At 41.2% G+C, this 19,135-nt stretch overlaps 1 protein-coding gene across 3 annotated transcripts in view; it reads left to right on the forward strand.

Annotated features, from left to right (window-relative positions):
- Window positions 1–19,135, forward strand: part of TBC1D5 (TBC1 domain family member 5) — a 404,938-nt gene that overhangs the window by 370,374 nt on the left and 15,429 nt on the right. For all 3 annotated transcript variants that reach the window (XM_069958701.1, XM_069958699.1, XM_069958700.1), the window contains one exon: window positions 7,948–8,047. In XM_069958701.1, coding sequence (XP_069814802.1) covers window positions 7,948–8,047 — 100 coding nt within the window. The remainder of the gene's footprint in view (window positions 1–7,947; window positions 8,048–19,135) is intronic.

A 19,135-nucleotide genomic window follows, 5' to 3' on the forward strand; every position in this document is an offset into this window, starting at 1 on the left:
TTGGTACATCTGTGTTTGTGTCAAGGATCTTGGTACCTTGACATAGTTGAAGCAGCTGGTTTGTATATAAAATTCCTCAAATTTCAGCCTAACCATTCATCAAGAATCTGTGTCATCACGGACATGATTTAGCAACAGTGCATGGAAGCCTTGGATAATGGGGAAATGGGGCTTTTTTCCTATGAAGGAAGTTATTGTAGCCTTCACAATAGCAATTCCAGCTGTAATGGACTTTATACAGAATATATCAATTGATAAGTAGAGCCATATCTAGTGAGCCGGAGTCCGTAAGACACTGTATCCAGTGCTACTTCTGCTGATAGGTATAAGCTTTTCTGTAGCACATGTAATTGGTGCTTAAAGTGATCAGCGCTTTAAGTTTTTTAACATCAGTGGATCAGCGCCAGCGCAGGGATGCCGGTGAACATCGCTGGTCTATCCTCTGACATCGGCCTGGCATAAAGCACTGGGGGTGGGCAGCCCCCCCCCCTGTGTGACAAAACCCCCTCCCCTCTGTGACATGGCTACATTAATTCTAATGGAGCTGCGCCACAGAGGGGAGGGGATATGGTAGCACTGGGGCCGGCAGACCCCGACCACGGTTATCATGCTGTGCCAGTGCCTGTGAATAGACCGGCGTCGTGTGCGGGAACGAGATGCCAGTTGAAAAAAAGGATCGTGCCACCAGCATCCATCCATGTAACAAACTTGATGGTACATTCGTGTTATAGCACCCAGTGTTTTATTAAACAGGGATTATGGGGTCATTGTGCCAGGGTACACCATGGCGCTCTTAAGAGGTCTTCTGTTCTTTGCCACTTTTAGTTTTATTCATGTGATTAGCATATGGACAGTATCATGTTGAGTATCCTACTCCCCTTCATCCATCCCCTCCTTGTGGGCGGGGCTAAGTGCCGCTAACTTTTCACTGGAACAAGCACCATGACATAGGATATAAAATAAGGTATGAAAACTGCAAGATTTACCCTTTACACCTGTGTAGAAAAGTCAGAATGCAAAAAGGGGGAAACAGTGCCTTTTTAGGTTCTTAGTCGACAGATTTAACAAAGTTGATTCTCAATCTGCAATTTTGTATCTTTCTACGTACTTATATATTTTTGCTATAAACCCACAAAGAAAGGAGTCTAAGTAGTCCCCTCCATTATATTCTTGAGCCAAATTTGCAGGCTTTCTGCTTGGAAATGCAAAAGAGTAGAAATATCCAAATTATAGATTTGGAATCGACATTGTTTTTCTGATTTGCAGATGACGTTAGGGGTTGAGTGAGGTGGGTTGAAGGTGACAGAGTCCCTTTAAGGCTAAAATAAGCCTGGTCCTGAAAGGGTTAAAGCAATGTATTAAATAAATAAATCATTACTCTCTGGAGTACTCCTTTACAACAAGAATGAACGTGCACTGCAACACAATACTCACTGCCTACTTGTTACATAACGTGCCCTTAACATGACAGACATGAAAATATTGGTATTAGAAGGACACTTCAAATCCCAGAAGAGTCTGGCAGTACAAGCTGATGACAGACTCTGACACACACAGAACAAGAATTAAAGTGTCCCATAGATTTGTGTCATTCTGCCTCACTTAAGGAATGTGCCCCTAAGACCTGGGGGGGGGGGGACCTTCCTGTGCGCCACTCTGGTCAGTATTAGGAGAGGATCCAAGTACAATGAGCTAGTCCAAAACACAGAAGGGTCAATCTTATTCTAATTTTGACAAAATCCTGGCCACAACACAGTGTGACAAGTACCTAAAATACCTATCATACAACACCTTCAGGTGATCGGCAGTTACGGCTGGCGCACACCAGGGAGAAGGCAAGAATCTACGCCTTCTCCCTGCCAAACGCCAGGGGCGCAAACTTAATAAATCTCCCGCATTGTGTATGCTGAGAAAATCCACACCAAACAACTACCTTAAGCACCGCATCGTGAAGACTTGTGGCGTTTTTCCAGAGATTCTTATGCTGGTTCATAAGGATTGGATCCAGGACCTTTGGGTCTATCTTTAGCACCAGGGACAACACATTAAACATACAGGTAACGCTCTCTGTTGTTGCATCATTCTGTGTTGATTACTTTGCAACCGCAAAAGAGATTGCAAATCTGATTGTGGAAACCGTTTTTGATAAGCTACATGACCACCTTCCCACTGGAAAAACTTGCCCTTGTTTCAATATGGCATCTTTCAAAATAGTTCCTTGTGTTTCAGACATAGCCTTAAAGCGAATGTACCACTGGTACATTACTTTTTTTTTTTTTTTTTTACATGAATAGACCGGGGCCATGGTTCTTTTTTTGAACTGCCGGCTGTATCCCATGCCGGCCGGACATGGAGCTCTGGAGCAGGCCCGCCGGCCTCCAGTATGTTGATCTCCTCTCCCCTCTGTGACGCTGCTTCACTCATTCCAATGGAGCTGCGTCACAGAGGTTAGGGGGTTTGTTCACAATTGGGCCGGCTGGCCAGCCTCCAGTGCTTCATGCCCGGCCTGTGCTCGGTAATCGATGCCATGTGCGGGAACTGGGCAGCAATTTAAAAAAAGCAGCAGCACGGGCATCCCCACAGAGGTGCTGGTTTGTTCATGTAAAAAAAAATAAATAAAAGCGATGTACCAGTGGTACATTAGCTTTAAAGAATAGGACCCCCTCAGCTGTTCGTTACTGGGGTATTTAGATATGTAATTTTTCTTTTCTTTCCTGAAATAAAAGGGTGTCCTGATATATCTCATGTATCACTGTATTCTTGTCTATACAGTTACTTTAGTTACATGCTTCTCCGTACATTATTTATAGATGTTCAGCTACATTGTTATCAATAACCTGACATTCCGAACATAAGTCAAATCTGAAACATTCCAAAAATGTAGATGTTTTTGCGCCATTCCTACTTTTCATACCTTACAGCTTCTGTAATAGCTCTTGGAAGTGCTGTACGTGTACAATGCTTCAGTGCGATATTTTTCCTTTGGCAAGCTTAACGTGACAAAAAGTTATCACATTTAAGTGCACAGATATTAAATGCAAAAGTGTGTTGCTCTGCAGCATTTTCCACCGATTTTTTTACCAGTGCCATGGAAAATAATAATGTTTCCATCTCTATTTTTAGCTGTTTTTTTTTAGAAAAAGAGGGCCAATGATTTTAGAAGAAATAATCAGAGGCCTTTATATGACCCTCATTTGTGGTGCTGCTGAGGATTAATGCAAGAAACATTACCAACCTTACCCACCTATAACAAACAGGAGTCTGTCTATCATGTATGCGCTTGTAACTGGAGCTGTTTGTGCACATTTCCTTCCAAAAACTTAAACGTAAACTACAAATTATGTAAATATTTTCTCTTTAGAAACAAACAAATTGTAATGGTAAACCGCCAGTATAAACAGGCCTTAAAGGGACACTGTGGATAGGTGATAAAGGTTGTAGCCTAGTACCTTCCACATGACCATGGCAAGGAGGAATCAGAATAGAGTATAACAAAGCTTCTGCTCAATTGATGCTTTATTGGGGTGATTTGGCTAAAATTTCCCTTTAGTTTTTCAATGAAGTTATCGTATTGTATTTATGAACAGGAATCAGAGATCAGAATAAACATTGATTCATGTCTTTTAGGGGGGCGGAGAATATATGTAGGAGGGCGAAAAAGAGCACATAAAAAAAAAGTATCCTGCAATAAAGCCTATGTATTACAACATTTAAGTCAGTCTTTACCCAAATCCAATTTGAGCAATCTAAAAACCACCATTCAAAAGGCTGTATTAGATAGACAGACCCCATGTGTAAGCAGGGAGATGCTCAATTCAATTGCAATTACTAGGATGGCAACAGCAGGGTTACAGTTTACATACAGTAATCACTAGAGAAAACAGAGAAGTGATTAAAACCATTCGAGAGAAAAACAGTACTGGGATGTCATTTACTGTATTAAAAACATATGTGTTTTCCATTACATATATGTTTGTAGTGCACATCTCATTTTACCAATTTTGCTTCATAACACAACCACTTTAAAGGGGTTATCCAGCTCTACAAAAACATGGCCACTTTCCTCCTCTCTTGTCTTCAGATTGGGTGGGCTTTCAAACTCAGTTCCATTGAAGTAAATGGAGCTTAATTGCAAACCACACCTGAACTGGAGACAAGAGAGGGGAAAATTGGCCATGTTTTTGTAGAGCTGGATAACCCCTTTAAAGTTACTGTACCACCAGGCCCAGGCAGAAGCACTGGAGGCGGGCCGACCCACCCTTAGTGGGAGAAAACCCTAGCCCCTCTATGATCAGGTTCCACTGATTCTAATGGAGTCACGTCATGGAGGGGCTGGAGTTTCTTCCCACTGGGGGTAGGTTGGCCCGCCTCCAGTGCTTCTGCCTGGGCCTGGTAGTACAGTCACTTTAAGGAAGACACTGCTGAAAGGTGATCTTAAGGGTATATTCACACTATGGAATCAGCACGGAATTTCAGCAGGGTTTGCATCCCGACTCTGCTTGAAGTTCCACCTGTCCCATTGATTCAGTAGGATGTCTCATGGGCACTCCACCATCCGTTCAAAGAATTGACAAGTGATGTCACTGAAATGTCATGACATATCAATTATTTGAGCAGATGAAGGAGTGCGCGTGAGACATCTTATTGAATCAATGGGACAGGTGAAACTTCCAACAGAGCCCACTGCGCGAACCCTGCTTAAAATTCTCTGCTGATTAAGTAGTGTGAACTTACCCTTACAGAACATGATGTGGCTCTTTACTATTAGACCTAGAGGCCACAGTGAAAACTGCAAGATTACAGGATTATTTTATGATATAGTAAAATGGAAAATTGCCAAAAAAGAATAATAAAACGTCAGTAGCCATTCTATCATATTTAATAACAGACCCAGTATTTTTTTTTAGCCTAACACTAATGCAGATGCATGTGTATATTAAGTGACCTTGGCAGTCACTGTAAGACCTATTTACATCAGTTCTCTCCATGATGCTTAATGTTTCTCTGACAGCAGTCGGTGTCTCCCGTATTAGCGCTGTTTTGTTATTAACCCTGCTGAAAGCCTTTTTGTTAACTCAATGATTTTCAGAAAATGGCTGTAAACGTCGGAATGGCAAAAGTTTGACTCCTAAAGTAGAATATGAAAGCATTAATCGAGCCTTTATCGTGAATGTTTTCCATTAGAGTAACACTGTATTGGCACCGAGCATGGTAATTATTCTCTAATAGCTCAGTGTGACTATCACTAGAAATGCAGCATGCAATGGAAACAATATCTTACTCCAGGCATTGCCAAATAAATGCATTAGGATCTAGTGTCAGGTATTTCGTAAGAGGGCGAGTGGGTGATCAAGGAACCATGACACTAGCACTTCTTTGTAATCTTGAGTGGCCAAGTGGGCGTGCTGCTTTCCTGCCTGGAATAGACATGTTGGCGTGCAGCCTCGCAGCATGTAATATATAAACTTATACATAGGAAAGATCTATGACTTTTTTAATTTATTCCATACCTAGAGGAAAATATTTCTTTATTATATTTTACTTGGGAACAAGTGCAAAGTAGTGCCAAACATAGATGAGTGGGTGGCCATCACATCATCAAAAGGCGGGAATGCTATGAAAGGTTACACCTCTATTATAAAGCTGACAGCAGAGAACACAGGATCATGGATTTGTGATGGACACACTTCACCTCATTCTCCCTTTCCCCTCCCTGCACAATTACCACTGCACATGGTATAAAGCATGCTCACAATGGTCTAATATGAAAATCTATATGTCTCTTTCTGACAGTTTTCTTGTATCCTGGTTTTAGCTGTAATTCAAATGTCTGAAACAGCTGCTCACAGCTCAAAGCAAAATCTGTTGTGTGGCCAATAGCTGATGACAGGTTACTGAAAATAATGAAGTTTATACTTACCTGTCTGCGCTCCCCGGTGTCTTGCTGTCTTTTCCCCGTGTTCCCTGCTCACTGTAGCAGCCGTTGACACTTCTGGCCCCATCTCTTAAGTAACAGGTCGTTTAGCCAATCACTGTCCGCAGGGCTGTCCTGTGATTGGCTGAGCGGCCTGTCACTAAGGAGACAGGGACAGAAGTGATAGTGAGCAGAGAAGAGGCTGCAGGACACTGGGGGAGCATGGGTAAGTATATACAGTATCTTTATTACTTTCTATGTAAAAGCAAGGGCTGCACAGACATCGCTAACAATGTCTTTGCAGCCCTCATGCACGAATATCAAGCAGTGTATAGGTTCAGTAAGCGAGCACTGGTCTAGCAGATCGGCGCTCGCTTACAGTGCCCTTACTGTACTTATTTGTAGAACACATGCTGTGCATGATAATGGTTTGTTAGTCTTTTGCATTTTGCACATGTTTACATTATGTGTACAATTAAATATTGCACTTGAAAGCAAGGATAAAAGACCTTAAAACAATACCTTCAAATGTGACTTTTAATAAAAACAAATATTAGGCTGTTCCAGCTTTTTTCAGCAATTCTCTACTGCTCTATAGTAAAAGCACCCCAAAAAGGGATAAAGAAATTTACAGTAGTAGTAAAGGAAAGCGTTTCACTAGACTCCGCGATCAGCTTGTCAGCCGGCTGCCTTGGAACTCTTTGCCGCTCCAAGCTGATGCACTCCAGGTGCCTGGAAAAGCTGGATCCAGTCCTGGGAAACCGGGAGAAGATTCCCAGGACTGGATACAGCTTTTCCAAGTACCTAGAGAGGAGTAGCACGGAGTTGAAAGTCAGACGGCTAACAATTCCGCAGCCACTATCCCTAATCTCAAAGCAAAAAACCGAAGGGTTGACTTTCCAGAGGAAGTAGAGTGCTCGGCAGAATGTGCGGGGTGCTTCCCCACCTGACCTGTCATCTAGTATAGCCACATGGGGCATGTTATTATATAAACTATTTTTGAAACTGTGTTTTTATGTATTGATTGACTTGATTGAACCACAGGGGCCAGGATTTTGGGATAGCCTTGCTTGTAAGCAGTCATGGGAACTTTGTATTGTAATTGTTGAAATTCTTGTCACTTTATGTGCCTGCCCCTGGATTTTTCTATGTTGTGTACTAATCCTTTGAGTATTTCCAAGTGCTTTTCTTTTGTGATTTCTTGTGTTTCTTGTCTTTCTTTTAATGCAATGGCTTTGGCCATTTATGTAGTGGTGCCCGCCTGTATTAGTTTGTATTGTATTTGATTGGTCAGCTTTTGGGCATTCAGATCCCCACTGATCGGAGGATAGATCCAAGAGAAATGCTTGGCTTGGCGCTTCTTTCCCAATCGCTGCTCTTCCCATCTTCACATCTCGTCCGGTTTTCTGCCATGATCCGAGACAAGCAGCGTTCAAGCACACTGGGCTAGCAATCAGTGGGGGTCTGAACACCCATAACCTAATTGATTAAAACTTTTAATCATTTTAAAATAAAGGTAAAATAAAAACATAATTTTGAGTGCAAAATATGTCCGTATTTTTAATATATTCATGCACTCCATTGAAGGCAGTGAGAAATTGGACAACAATGCTTTGCCGTAATTGACTACCTGCTCATTGACTACATGCTCATTATTTGCAACCTGCTTTTTGCAAAATACACATGTTTTTTTTGTTTGTTGTTTTTTTTCATCTGTTCACACATAGTTTTATTTTCAGTAAAATTATGGCTATATTGGTATTACTGTGTGGGAACCTAGCCTAAAGGAATGATCCTGGATTATAAAAGCATTGCTGATTTCTTCCAAAAACAGCACCTGTCCTCTGGGTGCGTGTGGTATTACAACTTGGCTCCATTCTCTTCAATGGAACTGAGCTGCAATACCAAACTCAAACTGAGGATAGGAATGGCACTGTTTCTGTTTTCTTTCTTTTTCTTACTTTATGTCTGTTACTACGGAATGCTTTGGTAATACACTGGTTCTGTAATAATTTCATATTTTTTCTCCTTAGGAAGAAGATCTTGAAGCTCAAGTTTCATTCCTTCAGGGACAATTGAATGATTTAGATGCAATGTGCAAGTACTGTGCAAAAATAATGAATACTCACCTTGGTAAGTACTAATATAATTCACCACATTTCCTAAAGCTGTATCTTTTATCTATAGGGTAATGAAAGTCAAAGCACTGGAGGGTTTAAGGGATTTTTAATTTTTAAATTTTTTTTCTTTAGAGTGCTCCTTTAACAAAGCCAGGGTTTGCATTTATCCTTTAAACATCGTTTTTTTACATGAATGTTAACAAATGGCCTTTATTTCTGAAGCCCTAATCTCTGGGATATCTGGAACAATGTAGAGAAAAATATGAAGCTAGAAGCCATAAGGGACTCTGCAAGGAGACCAGATCTACCTGTCTATTTAGTGCATTCTGATTTATTGGACATGACAAATCTCAATTGCACATCCTCCGTAGGATATGTTTTGTGGTAACTAATGACATTCTCATTTCAAGTAATATTTATACTGGAGGTTAGTTACATAAAATAAGGAGAATGAGATTTAATATGCTCTTCTTCCTTGTAGCGTTTGGCTGTTAGATCCACATATGTCGTCATTTGCTGCTTGTCTGCATTAGTTACTGTTTAGGCTAAAAAACTCCTAATTGTCACTATGGAAGTGAGTTGTACATCACCATGTAGCTTGGCTGCAGATTAATATGATACATTAGATATGCCAGACTGAACATTTGTGAGGGATTATTCATTGGAGTAAACGAGCCAGGATAATGCGGTGCTGATGAGCGAGCAGAGAAGAAGGAGAAAAATAGACTCTCAAAATCATTACCTAGACCCCCCCCCCCCCCCCTTATTAGCAAATCAAGCATTGCTTACAACAGGGAATAACCTCCTTCTTTAGTAATTACTACATACTACTAAATGTATGCCTCAGGTTTTTTTATCTTAGTATGATCAGAACTCACGTATTAAGCTTATTTGATCTAGTTATTTCTTAGTATTTTCCCTTTAAATGGATTCTCTGGTGGACTAATTTTATGTTTAATGGTGCGTTCACACCTACAGGATCTGCAGCTCATTTTCTGCAGCATATTTCATTTACATAACTGAACACAGCATCAAATCTGTTGCAGATCTGCTGCAGATCCTGTAGGTGTGAACGCACCCTCAAGGTGACAGGCCGGATGAAAGAACACATTTAGGCTGTGTTTCTACATATGTATTTGAACTGCAATTCCAATGCCTGGAAACCATGCCCCCTTTTCCCCTTATAGCCACGCATTGTTACCAGGATTGTGCGGCGCGGCTATTGGAGGAAGAACTGGGGGACGGTTGTTTTCCACAGCATCCACAGCGTCAGTCTGAACACATATGTGGAAACATAGTAAAGCATTACTCCAGCATGTCTCCAGTCTACCACCAATGCTCATTTGGTCCCTTCTGGTCTCTAATGCCTACTAGTGTGGACAATCCTATAAAGCTATCATTGGCCAATGTGTATGGCTAGGCTAAGCAGTCAGTAACATTTTCAGCCGTTTCCTGTGTGTAGAAACTGGACTAGGAAGTGGAGGATAGAGAGGGACCTGTTGAACATCAGAATGGTTACGGCATGGGAAATGAATAAAGGCCCTATAGTCCAATCTGGAGGAGCAAGCAAGCACCGACCTACCAGATCAGTGCTTTGTTCTTTGCTCACTGCTATTACGTGTGCTGACAGTGAGCAGGTAAGAGCGGGGGGGGGGGGGGGGGGGTCCTTGAGGAGTGTGGGAGGGAGAGCTATAGGAGATAGCGTCGGCCTGCTGCCACTGCTCACCATCGTTGTCTGATCGTTGCCTTTTAACTGGCTATTACAACTAGCAATTATCGGTCGTAACAGCTGACAGTAGTCAAAAAACGTCTGATAATCACTTGGTGTAATAGGTGCCTTAAAGCTTATTTTTTTCCCCCCCAGTCTGCCCCTTTAAAAAGTTTAAATATTCTGACTGATAACCCCTTCGGTTTAACAATAACTCTTTAACTGGACGTGTAATATATCAAGACTTTAAAAAGAGTTCTTAAAAAAAAAACAACAACAACCCTATGTATCAGTAGATGAATATGTAAGACTTTTCACAAATCCAGTGATTTTGCTCAGTATTACTGGGAAATACATTTTGCTTTAATTTTAGTAAAGAGAGATCAATATGTGGTGAGGTTCTCTTCTTTTCTGGACATTATTGAGTCTGTTGGGGTGGAGGAGCTGATGACTATGAAGTACATGCTGAGATAGTGATAGTGTTTCATTCTTACTGAGAAGATGTCTCAGAAATTACAGTGATCAGACAGGGGATGGCATGCTCTATAATTGGCCATCTATGAATTTCTTCTTAGCAACTGAGAATTGGATTTGTTGGCACATGGGCATTCTCCTGCATAGACATCATCTGTGGTCTTAGATACTGCCGAATGAAAAATGTCTTCCAGAAACTGGCACTATTTATTATAGTCGATTATTAGTCTATTTGTAGCCAAAATGGAAAATTCTTCAACCAGCATATTGTTAGGAGCCCCCGCAACAACCCTGTATCCAACCTATTAGTGCCAGAGAAATAAACCACAACAACCCTGTATCCAACCTATTAGTGCCAGAGAAATAAACCATAACAACCCCTTATCCAACCTATTAGTGCCAAAGAAATAAACCGCAACAATACAAAAACAGTAGGATGCATTAGTATAGAGTATCTGCACTTCTACACAGTACTACACAGATCTTAAATATTAATCGACAGTACAGCATAGCGCATGTTAAGCTATTTGAATAACAATAAACAGAAGAAACACAAAACGTACAAAGAAGAATAAAGGATTCCCATGAATATATCTATAAAGAAAATTGTATTGCAAAGAAAAGTGGTGGTTTATATATGACATTGACATTGCCGTGAAAAGAAACATTGGTATCAACTAGAATATTATCAAGTTGATCTCTAAATCAAGCATCAAGCATTTATGTTTAGACTTTTATGTTTAGAAGAATTGTGTAGACTGGAAAATTCTATTCATTACAGAGGAGCGAAGTGAAGGATGGTTTGCCAAATCCATTATAACCTATAGTGGGGGATGGGGCCGAGGGGGAGTGAGCAGGAAGAGCAGACAAGCTGCTGTGCAGTTTGGAGACTGTCTGGGCACATAAAATGTTGGATTCACAGGTCAGAAAGGTCAGTGCTGGTCTGGGAACTTGGTGAGATAAGATTGCAGGATGTTATACTGTGCAGGGCTGCCTTTTCTCCTCTCCATGCTCCTTTATCCCCCTCGGCCTCTTCTGACCATAACGGACACAGAAAACCTGTGGCTTTTTGAGTGCAGAAGGAAACTCTTTTGCTTAATAAAACCTGTTACAGAGTTTCTTAAAATCGCTTGTACTATTGATACTACTCGGTTTCTGCAAAGTGAGATTGAAATGACAGTTACACTTTTAAATCAGAAAAGACACACAGGACAAGTTTTAGAACATTGAAAAAAAATAAAAAATCAAAGATCCAGCATATTAAGAATACATGCTGACTTTATTGATAATCCATAGGAGCCAAGACACTGCAGAGCAGATTCATTAATGCATCAATGAATCTGAGCTGTTGTGTCCTGGATATTATCAGAAATCCACTCATGTGTGAGTCTCATGGATGTTAGGATTTTGTATAGTGCAGAGATAGCGCCCTTGCCAAGTATTTTTAATAAATATCTAGTTACATGGAAGTCTTTATAAATGAGGATTGCTCCTGGAACTGTGCTTGTATTACATGGCCAAGTGTAAGTGGAGAGGTTACTTAGTATATCAAATACTTTCTCAAAAGGAATATCCGGAAATCAGGAATGGTCCTCCCGCTCCTGCTCTCCAGTGCTTCACTTCCAATGTCTGCTCATTAGTGCTGATACATCCGAAGACAAGAGGGGGATGGGTGCGTGTTGTGGGCAGTCATCAATAGCTGCCCAATGTTACATTGGGCAGCTATTGGACATCGCATGTGGGTGTGGTGTTACATGTTATACCCGCAGCACCCACAACATGTTCCTGCCCCCCTCTCCTCTGTGAAAGTATCAGCACTAGAGATGAGCGAACCGGGTTCGGGTTCGAGTCCATCCGAACCCGAACGATCGGCATTTGATTAGCGGGGGCTGCTGAACTTGGATAAAGCTCTAAGGTGGTCTGGAAAACATGGATACAGCCAATGACTATATCCATGATTTCCACATAGCCTTAGGGCTTTATCCAAGTTCAGCAGCCACCGCTAATCAAATTCTGAAAGTTCGGGTTCAGATGGACTCGAGCATGCTCCAGGTTCGCTCATCTCTAATCAGCACGGATGGGCAGATGGAGGAAGTAGAGCGCCGGAGAGCAAAAGAAGTAGGACCTTTCCTGCTCTTCACATATCCCCTTTAGGATATTGGAATCTGCAAGCATTTCCTATAAAGAAAAAACTGCCCACTGTGGGGCACATGGACTATACGTCCAGGAAGAGTAAGATCATCATATAAAAGATGGATGTATGCCTAAAGGCACCAGCGTCATTTTGGCTTGGTCCTGTAAAGAATTCTCTCCTCTATCCTTAAAAAACTGGCCATAGAAATTATTATTTTTTTGTTTGCTAAACCCTGCTGATTTAATCATGTCTATGGTAACCCCTACTTTAAGATATTGTAAGTGGCAAAAGATTCAACTGCTTAAAGGGGTAATTCACCCAAAAATCAATTGGTGCCAGAGATTTGTAAGTTACGGCTATTAAAAAATCTCAAGTCTTCAGGTACTTATCAGCTGCGGTATGCCCTACGGGAAGTGGTATTCTTTCAAGTCTGGAGAGCAGGAGAGGTTTTCTAGGGGGATTTACTACTGCTCTGGACAGTTCCTGTCATGGATTGAGGTGGCAGCAGAGAGCACTGTGTCAGACTACACAAAGTGAACCATCATAATGGGGGACAACACAGAGGGGAGACATATATAAGGGGCACTACACAAAGGGGACCATTTATAAGGGCGACTACACAAAGGGAGCCATCAATGAGGGGGACAACACAGACCATATATAAGGGGCACTACACAGAAGGGTGCATCTAGAAGGGAGACTAAATAGAAGGATCATCTAGAAGGGGGCTACACAAAGGGGGCAATATATAAGGGGTATTACACAGAAGGGGGCCATCTAGAAGGGAGACTACACAGAGGGGGGCTATCTAGAAGGGAGACTACACAGAGGGGGGCTAGCTAGAAGGAGCACTACACAGAGGGGGCCATCAATAAGGCGGACTTCACAGAGGGGGGGCCATCTATAAGGGTGACTAAACCGAAGGGGAGCCGCTATAAGGGAGATTAATAAGAGTGAGGCCCATCTATAAGGGCCACTACGCAGAGGGGGCCATCTATAAAAGAACCTGCTTTTTTACTGTAACCACATGATTAGCTCCAAGGGCTGTCTCACTCACATAAACACAAAGATGCTCCTTCTGCTGAATAACATTCAGACCCCGACCATAGACATGGGCTGCATTACTGTACGATGCTCCATTGGGGCCATATTACAGAGAGAACCCTCCATACAAGCAATACTAGGGGGAAAGATCACAGACATAAACATTGTAAATATGATTGGATACAAAAATAAACGATCCTTGGGGTGCTCCCTTTTAATGTCTGATCAATTTTTGACAGCTCTGTTAGTAGAACAAAATAATGTGACCAGTTACTGAAAATAGCGAAAACCCTACAGTATAGAAAGAAAAATGCCACATAATGATTCCACGCACTGGTATAATCCTACTTAAATGGACATTAAATAAATAATGTTACATCAGCAGGGGAGGTAATATACTACATTTTTGCAATTTAGTTCATTTATTTTTTTTGCCTATTATCTATATGAAATAAAATGCTATAAACTCAGCCACTAGGTGTCTTACTTGGAAACTGCAGTTGAGGCTCCGTCACTAAGGCCATTTGGTCTTTAGTAACAGCAGAAGAGAAGAGAGACTAAATGCAGGAAGTGATGTCATTTGTCCAAGTGTAGATGAATGCTGATTGGCCAGCATCCATACACGCCCCTGTGAACTGCTGCAGCTGAGTAAACTAACTGATCTAAGGCTCCGCCCACCAGCTCAGAGGGAAATGCAGAAGCATGAGCAGCACAATGGGCACTAAATGGACTGGTGGAACAGTACTATAAATTGATCATATTGCCCATTTTACTTTGTTTAGACAGGCAATTCACTCATCTCTAACCAGTATACATTAATCAAACACTTCTGTATATTATGATACAGTTACCACGGTATATATGTGTATTCCACACTTTAATTTTACCCAGTTATTATCAAGGTTAACTTGATTTAGAGGTGTAACATGTAGGTTCATAAAGAGAGATCTAAACTGAATACAATTAAAGGAGATTTCTTTGTCTATAGTGAATTATCTAAGGATTTACGGTCAGAGTTAATCATTGGTAAAACAGATCCAATACATTGACGGTTCTTCTTCCTCATTCTGTGCTATGACAGATAATAACATGCTGCGAGGTTACAGATGGTTTTTATCGCAGCAGATAACACTTCCCAGTTTCAGTCGATGTGCACTTAGCTTCACCTTTCCTTCGAACGTCAATCAGACTAGATTTATGAATAGGTAAGAGTTACATTTTATGTTTTTTGCTCCAAATAAAATACAGTACAATATTTTCCCATAGATGTAGCAAAGGCCTATCAAAGGCTTATCGCTCCTAATGACCACATCACTGGTCTATGGCTCTGAACGTTCTTCTGCTGGAAACATTCTCTAATGGTACATCACGATTCTTGGCTGCTGTGCTAGTAAAAACAGCATGCACTGTTATGAAAAAGACAAGTAATAGTGTAAGGAAATGGATGTTCATTACAAGTCCGCTCTGATGTTAATACACGTCATATGATACTTTATTCTGAGCAGTAAAGTTTTTCTTTGAAGAAATTCAATGTTTCATTGCCTCACGCCTAGACAATATAAGAAATCTCAAATACAGAAATATTTGCAGTTTATGGAAGGAGTATGTGCTATTGAGGAGTTCTTACAGTGCTGTACACACACACACACACACACACATATATATATATATATATATATATATATATATATTATAATATTCTTGAACTCTTTAGTCTACTCACTAAGACTAATAATAAGCTGACACTGACACTTCTTTACAAATCACATTGCAGTAGTATCCTTATTTATCATCACAGTTGAGTTTATTGTGAAAGATTACACTGGTATACATAGAAGACTCAGGATCACAGTGCACAATGACGTCTGCTCTGGTCACAGGGCATGCCTAGAAAACTCTTCCTTACCAGCAAATAGGGTCAACGCAAGTTCAGTCTAATTGTGTCCACGGGACTTACTGTAAGTCATGTCTAAATGCTGTTAAAAAATCTGCCCAGGTAATATGTCTACCACCATGAGGCTGGGTTCACACTACGTATATTTCAGTCAGTATTGTGATCCTCATATTGAAACCAAAACCAATTTCAATATAACAGCCGTTGTTTTAAAATAACAGCAATTATTTGCCATTTAAATGGCGGCCATCCACTAAATTTCAACATTGTGTGAACAGAGCCTTTCAGAGCCGTTTTTAATCCACTCCTGGTTTTGGTTGCAATATGAGCACCACAATACTGACTGAAATATACGTAGTGTGAACCCAGCCTCATGTACGACAAAAATTTTCATTAGAAAAAAAGAAATGGTAGATTAAAAAAAGAATTAGTATCATGGCTTTGGTCGGTGAATTAAAGCCCTGCACATGTTTACAATATATCGATTGAATACAACATATATGCATGACTTGCGTCAGTCCCCGAGAAGTATCTGTGCATATGTGGTTATTCTTCCTTAATATTTATTAATACAATGAAAACAGTTTTCACTCTAATAGACACTAACTGTATACTTGGACCCCAGCCAGTTTCACATCTTGGGCTTATCCAATTTAAGTAGACATACAGTATAAGAAAACCCTTTTAAATACCAGTAGCCTCCAAAAATGATCAGAATGTGGAGTGAAATTTAGATTAGCTTCGCCTGTTTTACAATCCCTTCTACAGCCAATAAGTTTTAAAAGGAAGCTTGTACTTTGCCAATGGAATCTCTGAGCATTAGCATGGAATTAGCATTTTGCTTGGTATGTCTGTTTTTGTTTTTACGCTGTCCTATAACAGGATTACTATTGTTAATACAACTTTTTTAGAAAATTACTTTGCAAAGGAGTTTTCCAGTTATACTTTTTAAACCATTGATATGGCAGAACTAATACTTCTACATAAAACAGCAGTCCCTCAACTCTGAGACGTCTTTAGTATACAAACACACTCTACAGTGTTATGTTGTTTGTGTTTGCCATGACTAAGGACCTGCGTGTCTGAAACATGTTGAGACAAGATTAATCTTATAGACTGTAGAGTGTGTTTGTATAATAAAGACGTTTCAACTTGGAACTTCGCAGAGTTACTGGACGACTTCTGTTTGTTCAGTTTTCGGTTGGACTGTCTTGCCACGCAGCAGATCCGAGCACATGCGAGTCCCGAGTGAAGTGTCTAGCTGAAAAATTTTTAACTACCGTATTTTCCGGCATATAAGAAGACTTTTTAATCCCGAAAATTCTTCTTAGAAGTCGGGGGTAGTCTTATATGCCGGTTACGGTGGGGGGGGGCAAAAAAAATGGTCACATCACCACTGTATGGGGCGACCACTATAGAAAAAAACAAACAGTTAACTCACCTGGGGCCCGTTTCCGGCATTGCCATGCCCTCTGTACCGTTCCTGGCGCAGGCAGTGTGATGTACACTGCCTTCGCCAGAGATCCCCGAACCTCTTCCGGGCAGCTGAGCGTCTCATCAGAGAGGCTCAGCTGCCGGGAGAGCTTCGGGAGAATGAGAGAGGCTTCGGGAACTTCCGTCGCCTCTCTCATTCTCCCGAAGCTCTCCCGGCAGCCGAGCCTCTCCGATGAGAAGCTCGGCTGGCCGGGAGAGGTTCAGGGATCTCCGTTTCCGGTGCCCCGGGAACGGTACAGGAGGCGCGCTGATGCCGGGAACGGGCCACAGGTGAGTTAAATTTTTTTTTTTTTTTAATTTTGCGCTATTAGCACTCGTTTGCTCCTCGTTCCCCGCTCGCTGCTGCTGCTAGCAGGTGAGTCCGGGGAGGGGCGGAGGGGGGGCGGACGATCGCTGATCGTCCGGGCAGCTCATAGGATATAGCAGAGGTCTGCTGCCGCCGCTCCTGTTCCACAGGGCGACGGCAGCAGATCGTTGCTATATGAGTCGTTCGTCTGTTTGCCAGTGGTACACATACAGAAGGTTGCTCCATTCAAAGTGTGATCATCTGGTAAAGGCAGACAGGCTCAACTTCCTTTCTTCCTTCCCTCCCTCCCTCTTCCCCCCTCTCCTCCCCCCCCCCCCCCCCCCCCCCCCCCCCCCCCAAACTCACTTCCAGTGTTCCATCTGGATTTTCCTGTCACTAGAGACAGACTGTGTGTAATAAGAATCAGTGGACAACAGTGGCCAAAACTGTAAGACTTATTGTTCTGGAGAAAGGAGTCATTTTTTGGTAAATGTAGTGCTTTACAAATATGTCACATATTAAATAGGTTATGAAATGGAGGAAAGTTGTTTGAAATAACAGTGACCCTTTGAAGCAGTATAGAGTTATATATTTTTCATCTTTAGAAATGCTAATTGCACTAGAATTTTTTTTCCTTTGATGTTTTATGTAATTTCCAAAGTAAAGGTCAATTCTGGAGTTGCCACAGTACAGTGAAATGTTAGCATGATACTGTAACTTGTATCTGTGTCAAAGCATGACTTCAAACATATGACATTATTCCTTGTACGTGTTCATTATGCTAGGTAATACTGTATATTGATACTGTTTAAATATATTTCCAATGAAAAGCAGCATCAGTAGTGTGTCAGTAGGTGCTGTATGTGTTACACGACCCAGTCTGTCATATCCACATGATCAGTCTAATTGTTCTGGAGACATCACTTACGTATAATCCAAGTGAAGGTGTGACTCAAGTGAAGAAGACACATCTGGAACAACTCATAGCTGGATCAGATGTTATCATTGTGACTATGGGAAACAGTGTGGTTCAGTATTAGTGAGGAGGTAAAAATCATAGAAACATGGCTGTCTGAGTTAATCAGAACGTTATTTTAATATAAAACAAACAATTTACCATTTCCTTACATAACACTGAGAAATAAAGACTCTCAGGCTCAAAGCAATGCTTCATTTTGCAAACTTCATTATACTTATAGTCAACTTCAATTCCTAACATTTCCCAGATGAAGCATTTCTATTAGTAGCGCAGTGATTTGCCGAAGGTATCGAACACATGTTACGGCTTCCTAGTTGTGACTTGTCTCCAGTTGCGAGCTATAAGTCATTACAGAGAGCATAACTAACATCCGAGGATTTCTTCCATCGATACAGAAAATTCTTTACGATCAGTTAGGGACAGTGAGATTCTTATTTGTTCACGTTTGTAAAATTTAGTTACTCCCATGGTGTGATTTTCTGAACCATTAGTATGGGAAGTATTCCTGAGTCTCTTATTCTATACCCAATTAAAGACAACTTGCTGTAGAATCACCACTTATATATTATAGTTGTGGATAGAAAATGGTGCATACTATTTTTATTAAACACTAAGCCTTTTATGTAATCGCTCTGTTAAAAAGTACAAATTTCATCAGACTGAATAATGGTGCACAAACAATTCTGATACATGTATATTGGCATAGCTGAAAGGACGTTATGGCGCCAGGACATCACTATAGTACTGTACTGAGTTGAATGAGCTTAAAAAGTAACTGCATTGTTCTCGGAAAGAGATAAAGAGACCTACATTGGTTTTGTAGGCCAGGTCCATAACAGTAATGTCATTGCTGCCATTAAAGGGGTAGTGCGGCGCTAAGAAATTATTCACAAGATAACACACATTACAAAGTTATACAACTTTGTAATGTATGTTATGTCTGTGAATCGCCTCCTTCCCCGTGTCCCACCACCCCCACCCGTGTACCCGGAAGTGTGGTGCATTATACATACCGGTCACGTGCCGACACCAGTCTCCGATCTTCTGCCAAGGACGTCATCTTCAGGAGGCCGGCCGAATCGCTGCAG

Source organism: Dendropsophus ebraccatus, chromosome 2, assembly GCF_027789765.1.
Source record: "Dendropsophus ebraccatus isolate aDenEbr1 chromosome 2, aDenEbr1.pat, whole genome shotgun sequence".
In the NCBI taxonomy this organism is placed as follows: Eukaryota; Metazoa; Chordata; class Amphibia; order Anura; family Hylidae; genus Dendropsophus; species Dendropsophus ebraccatus.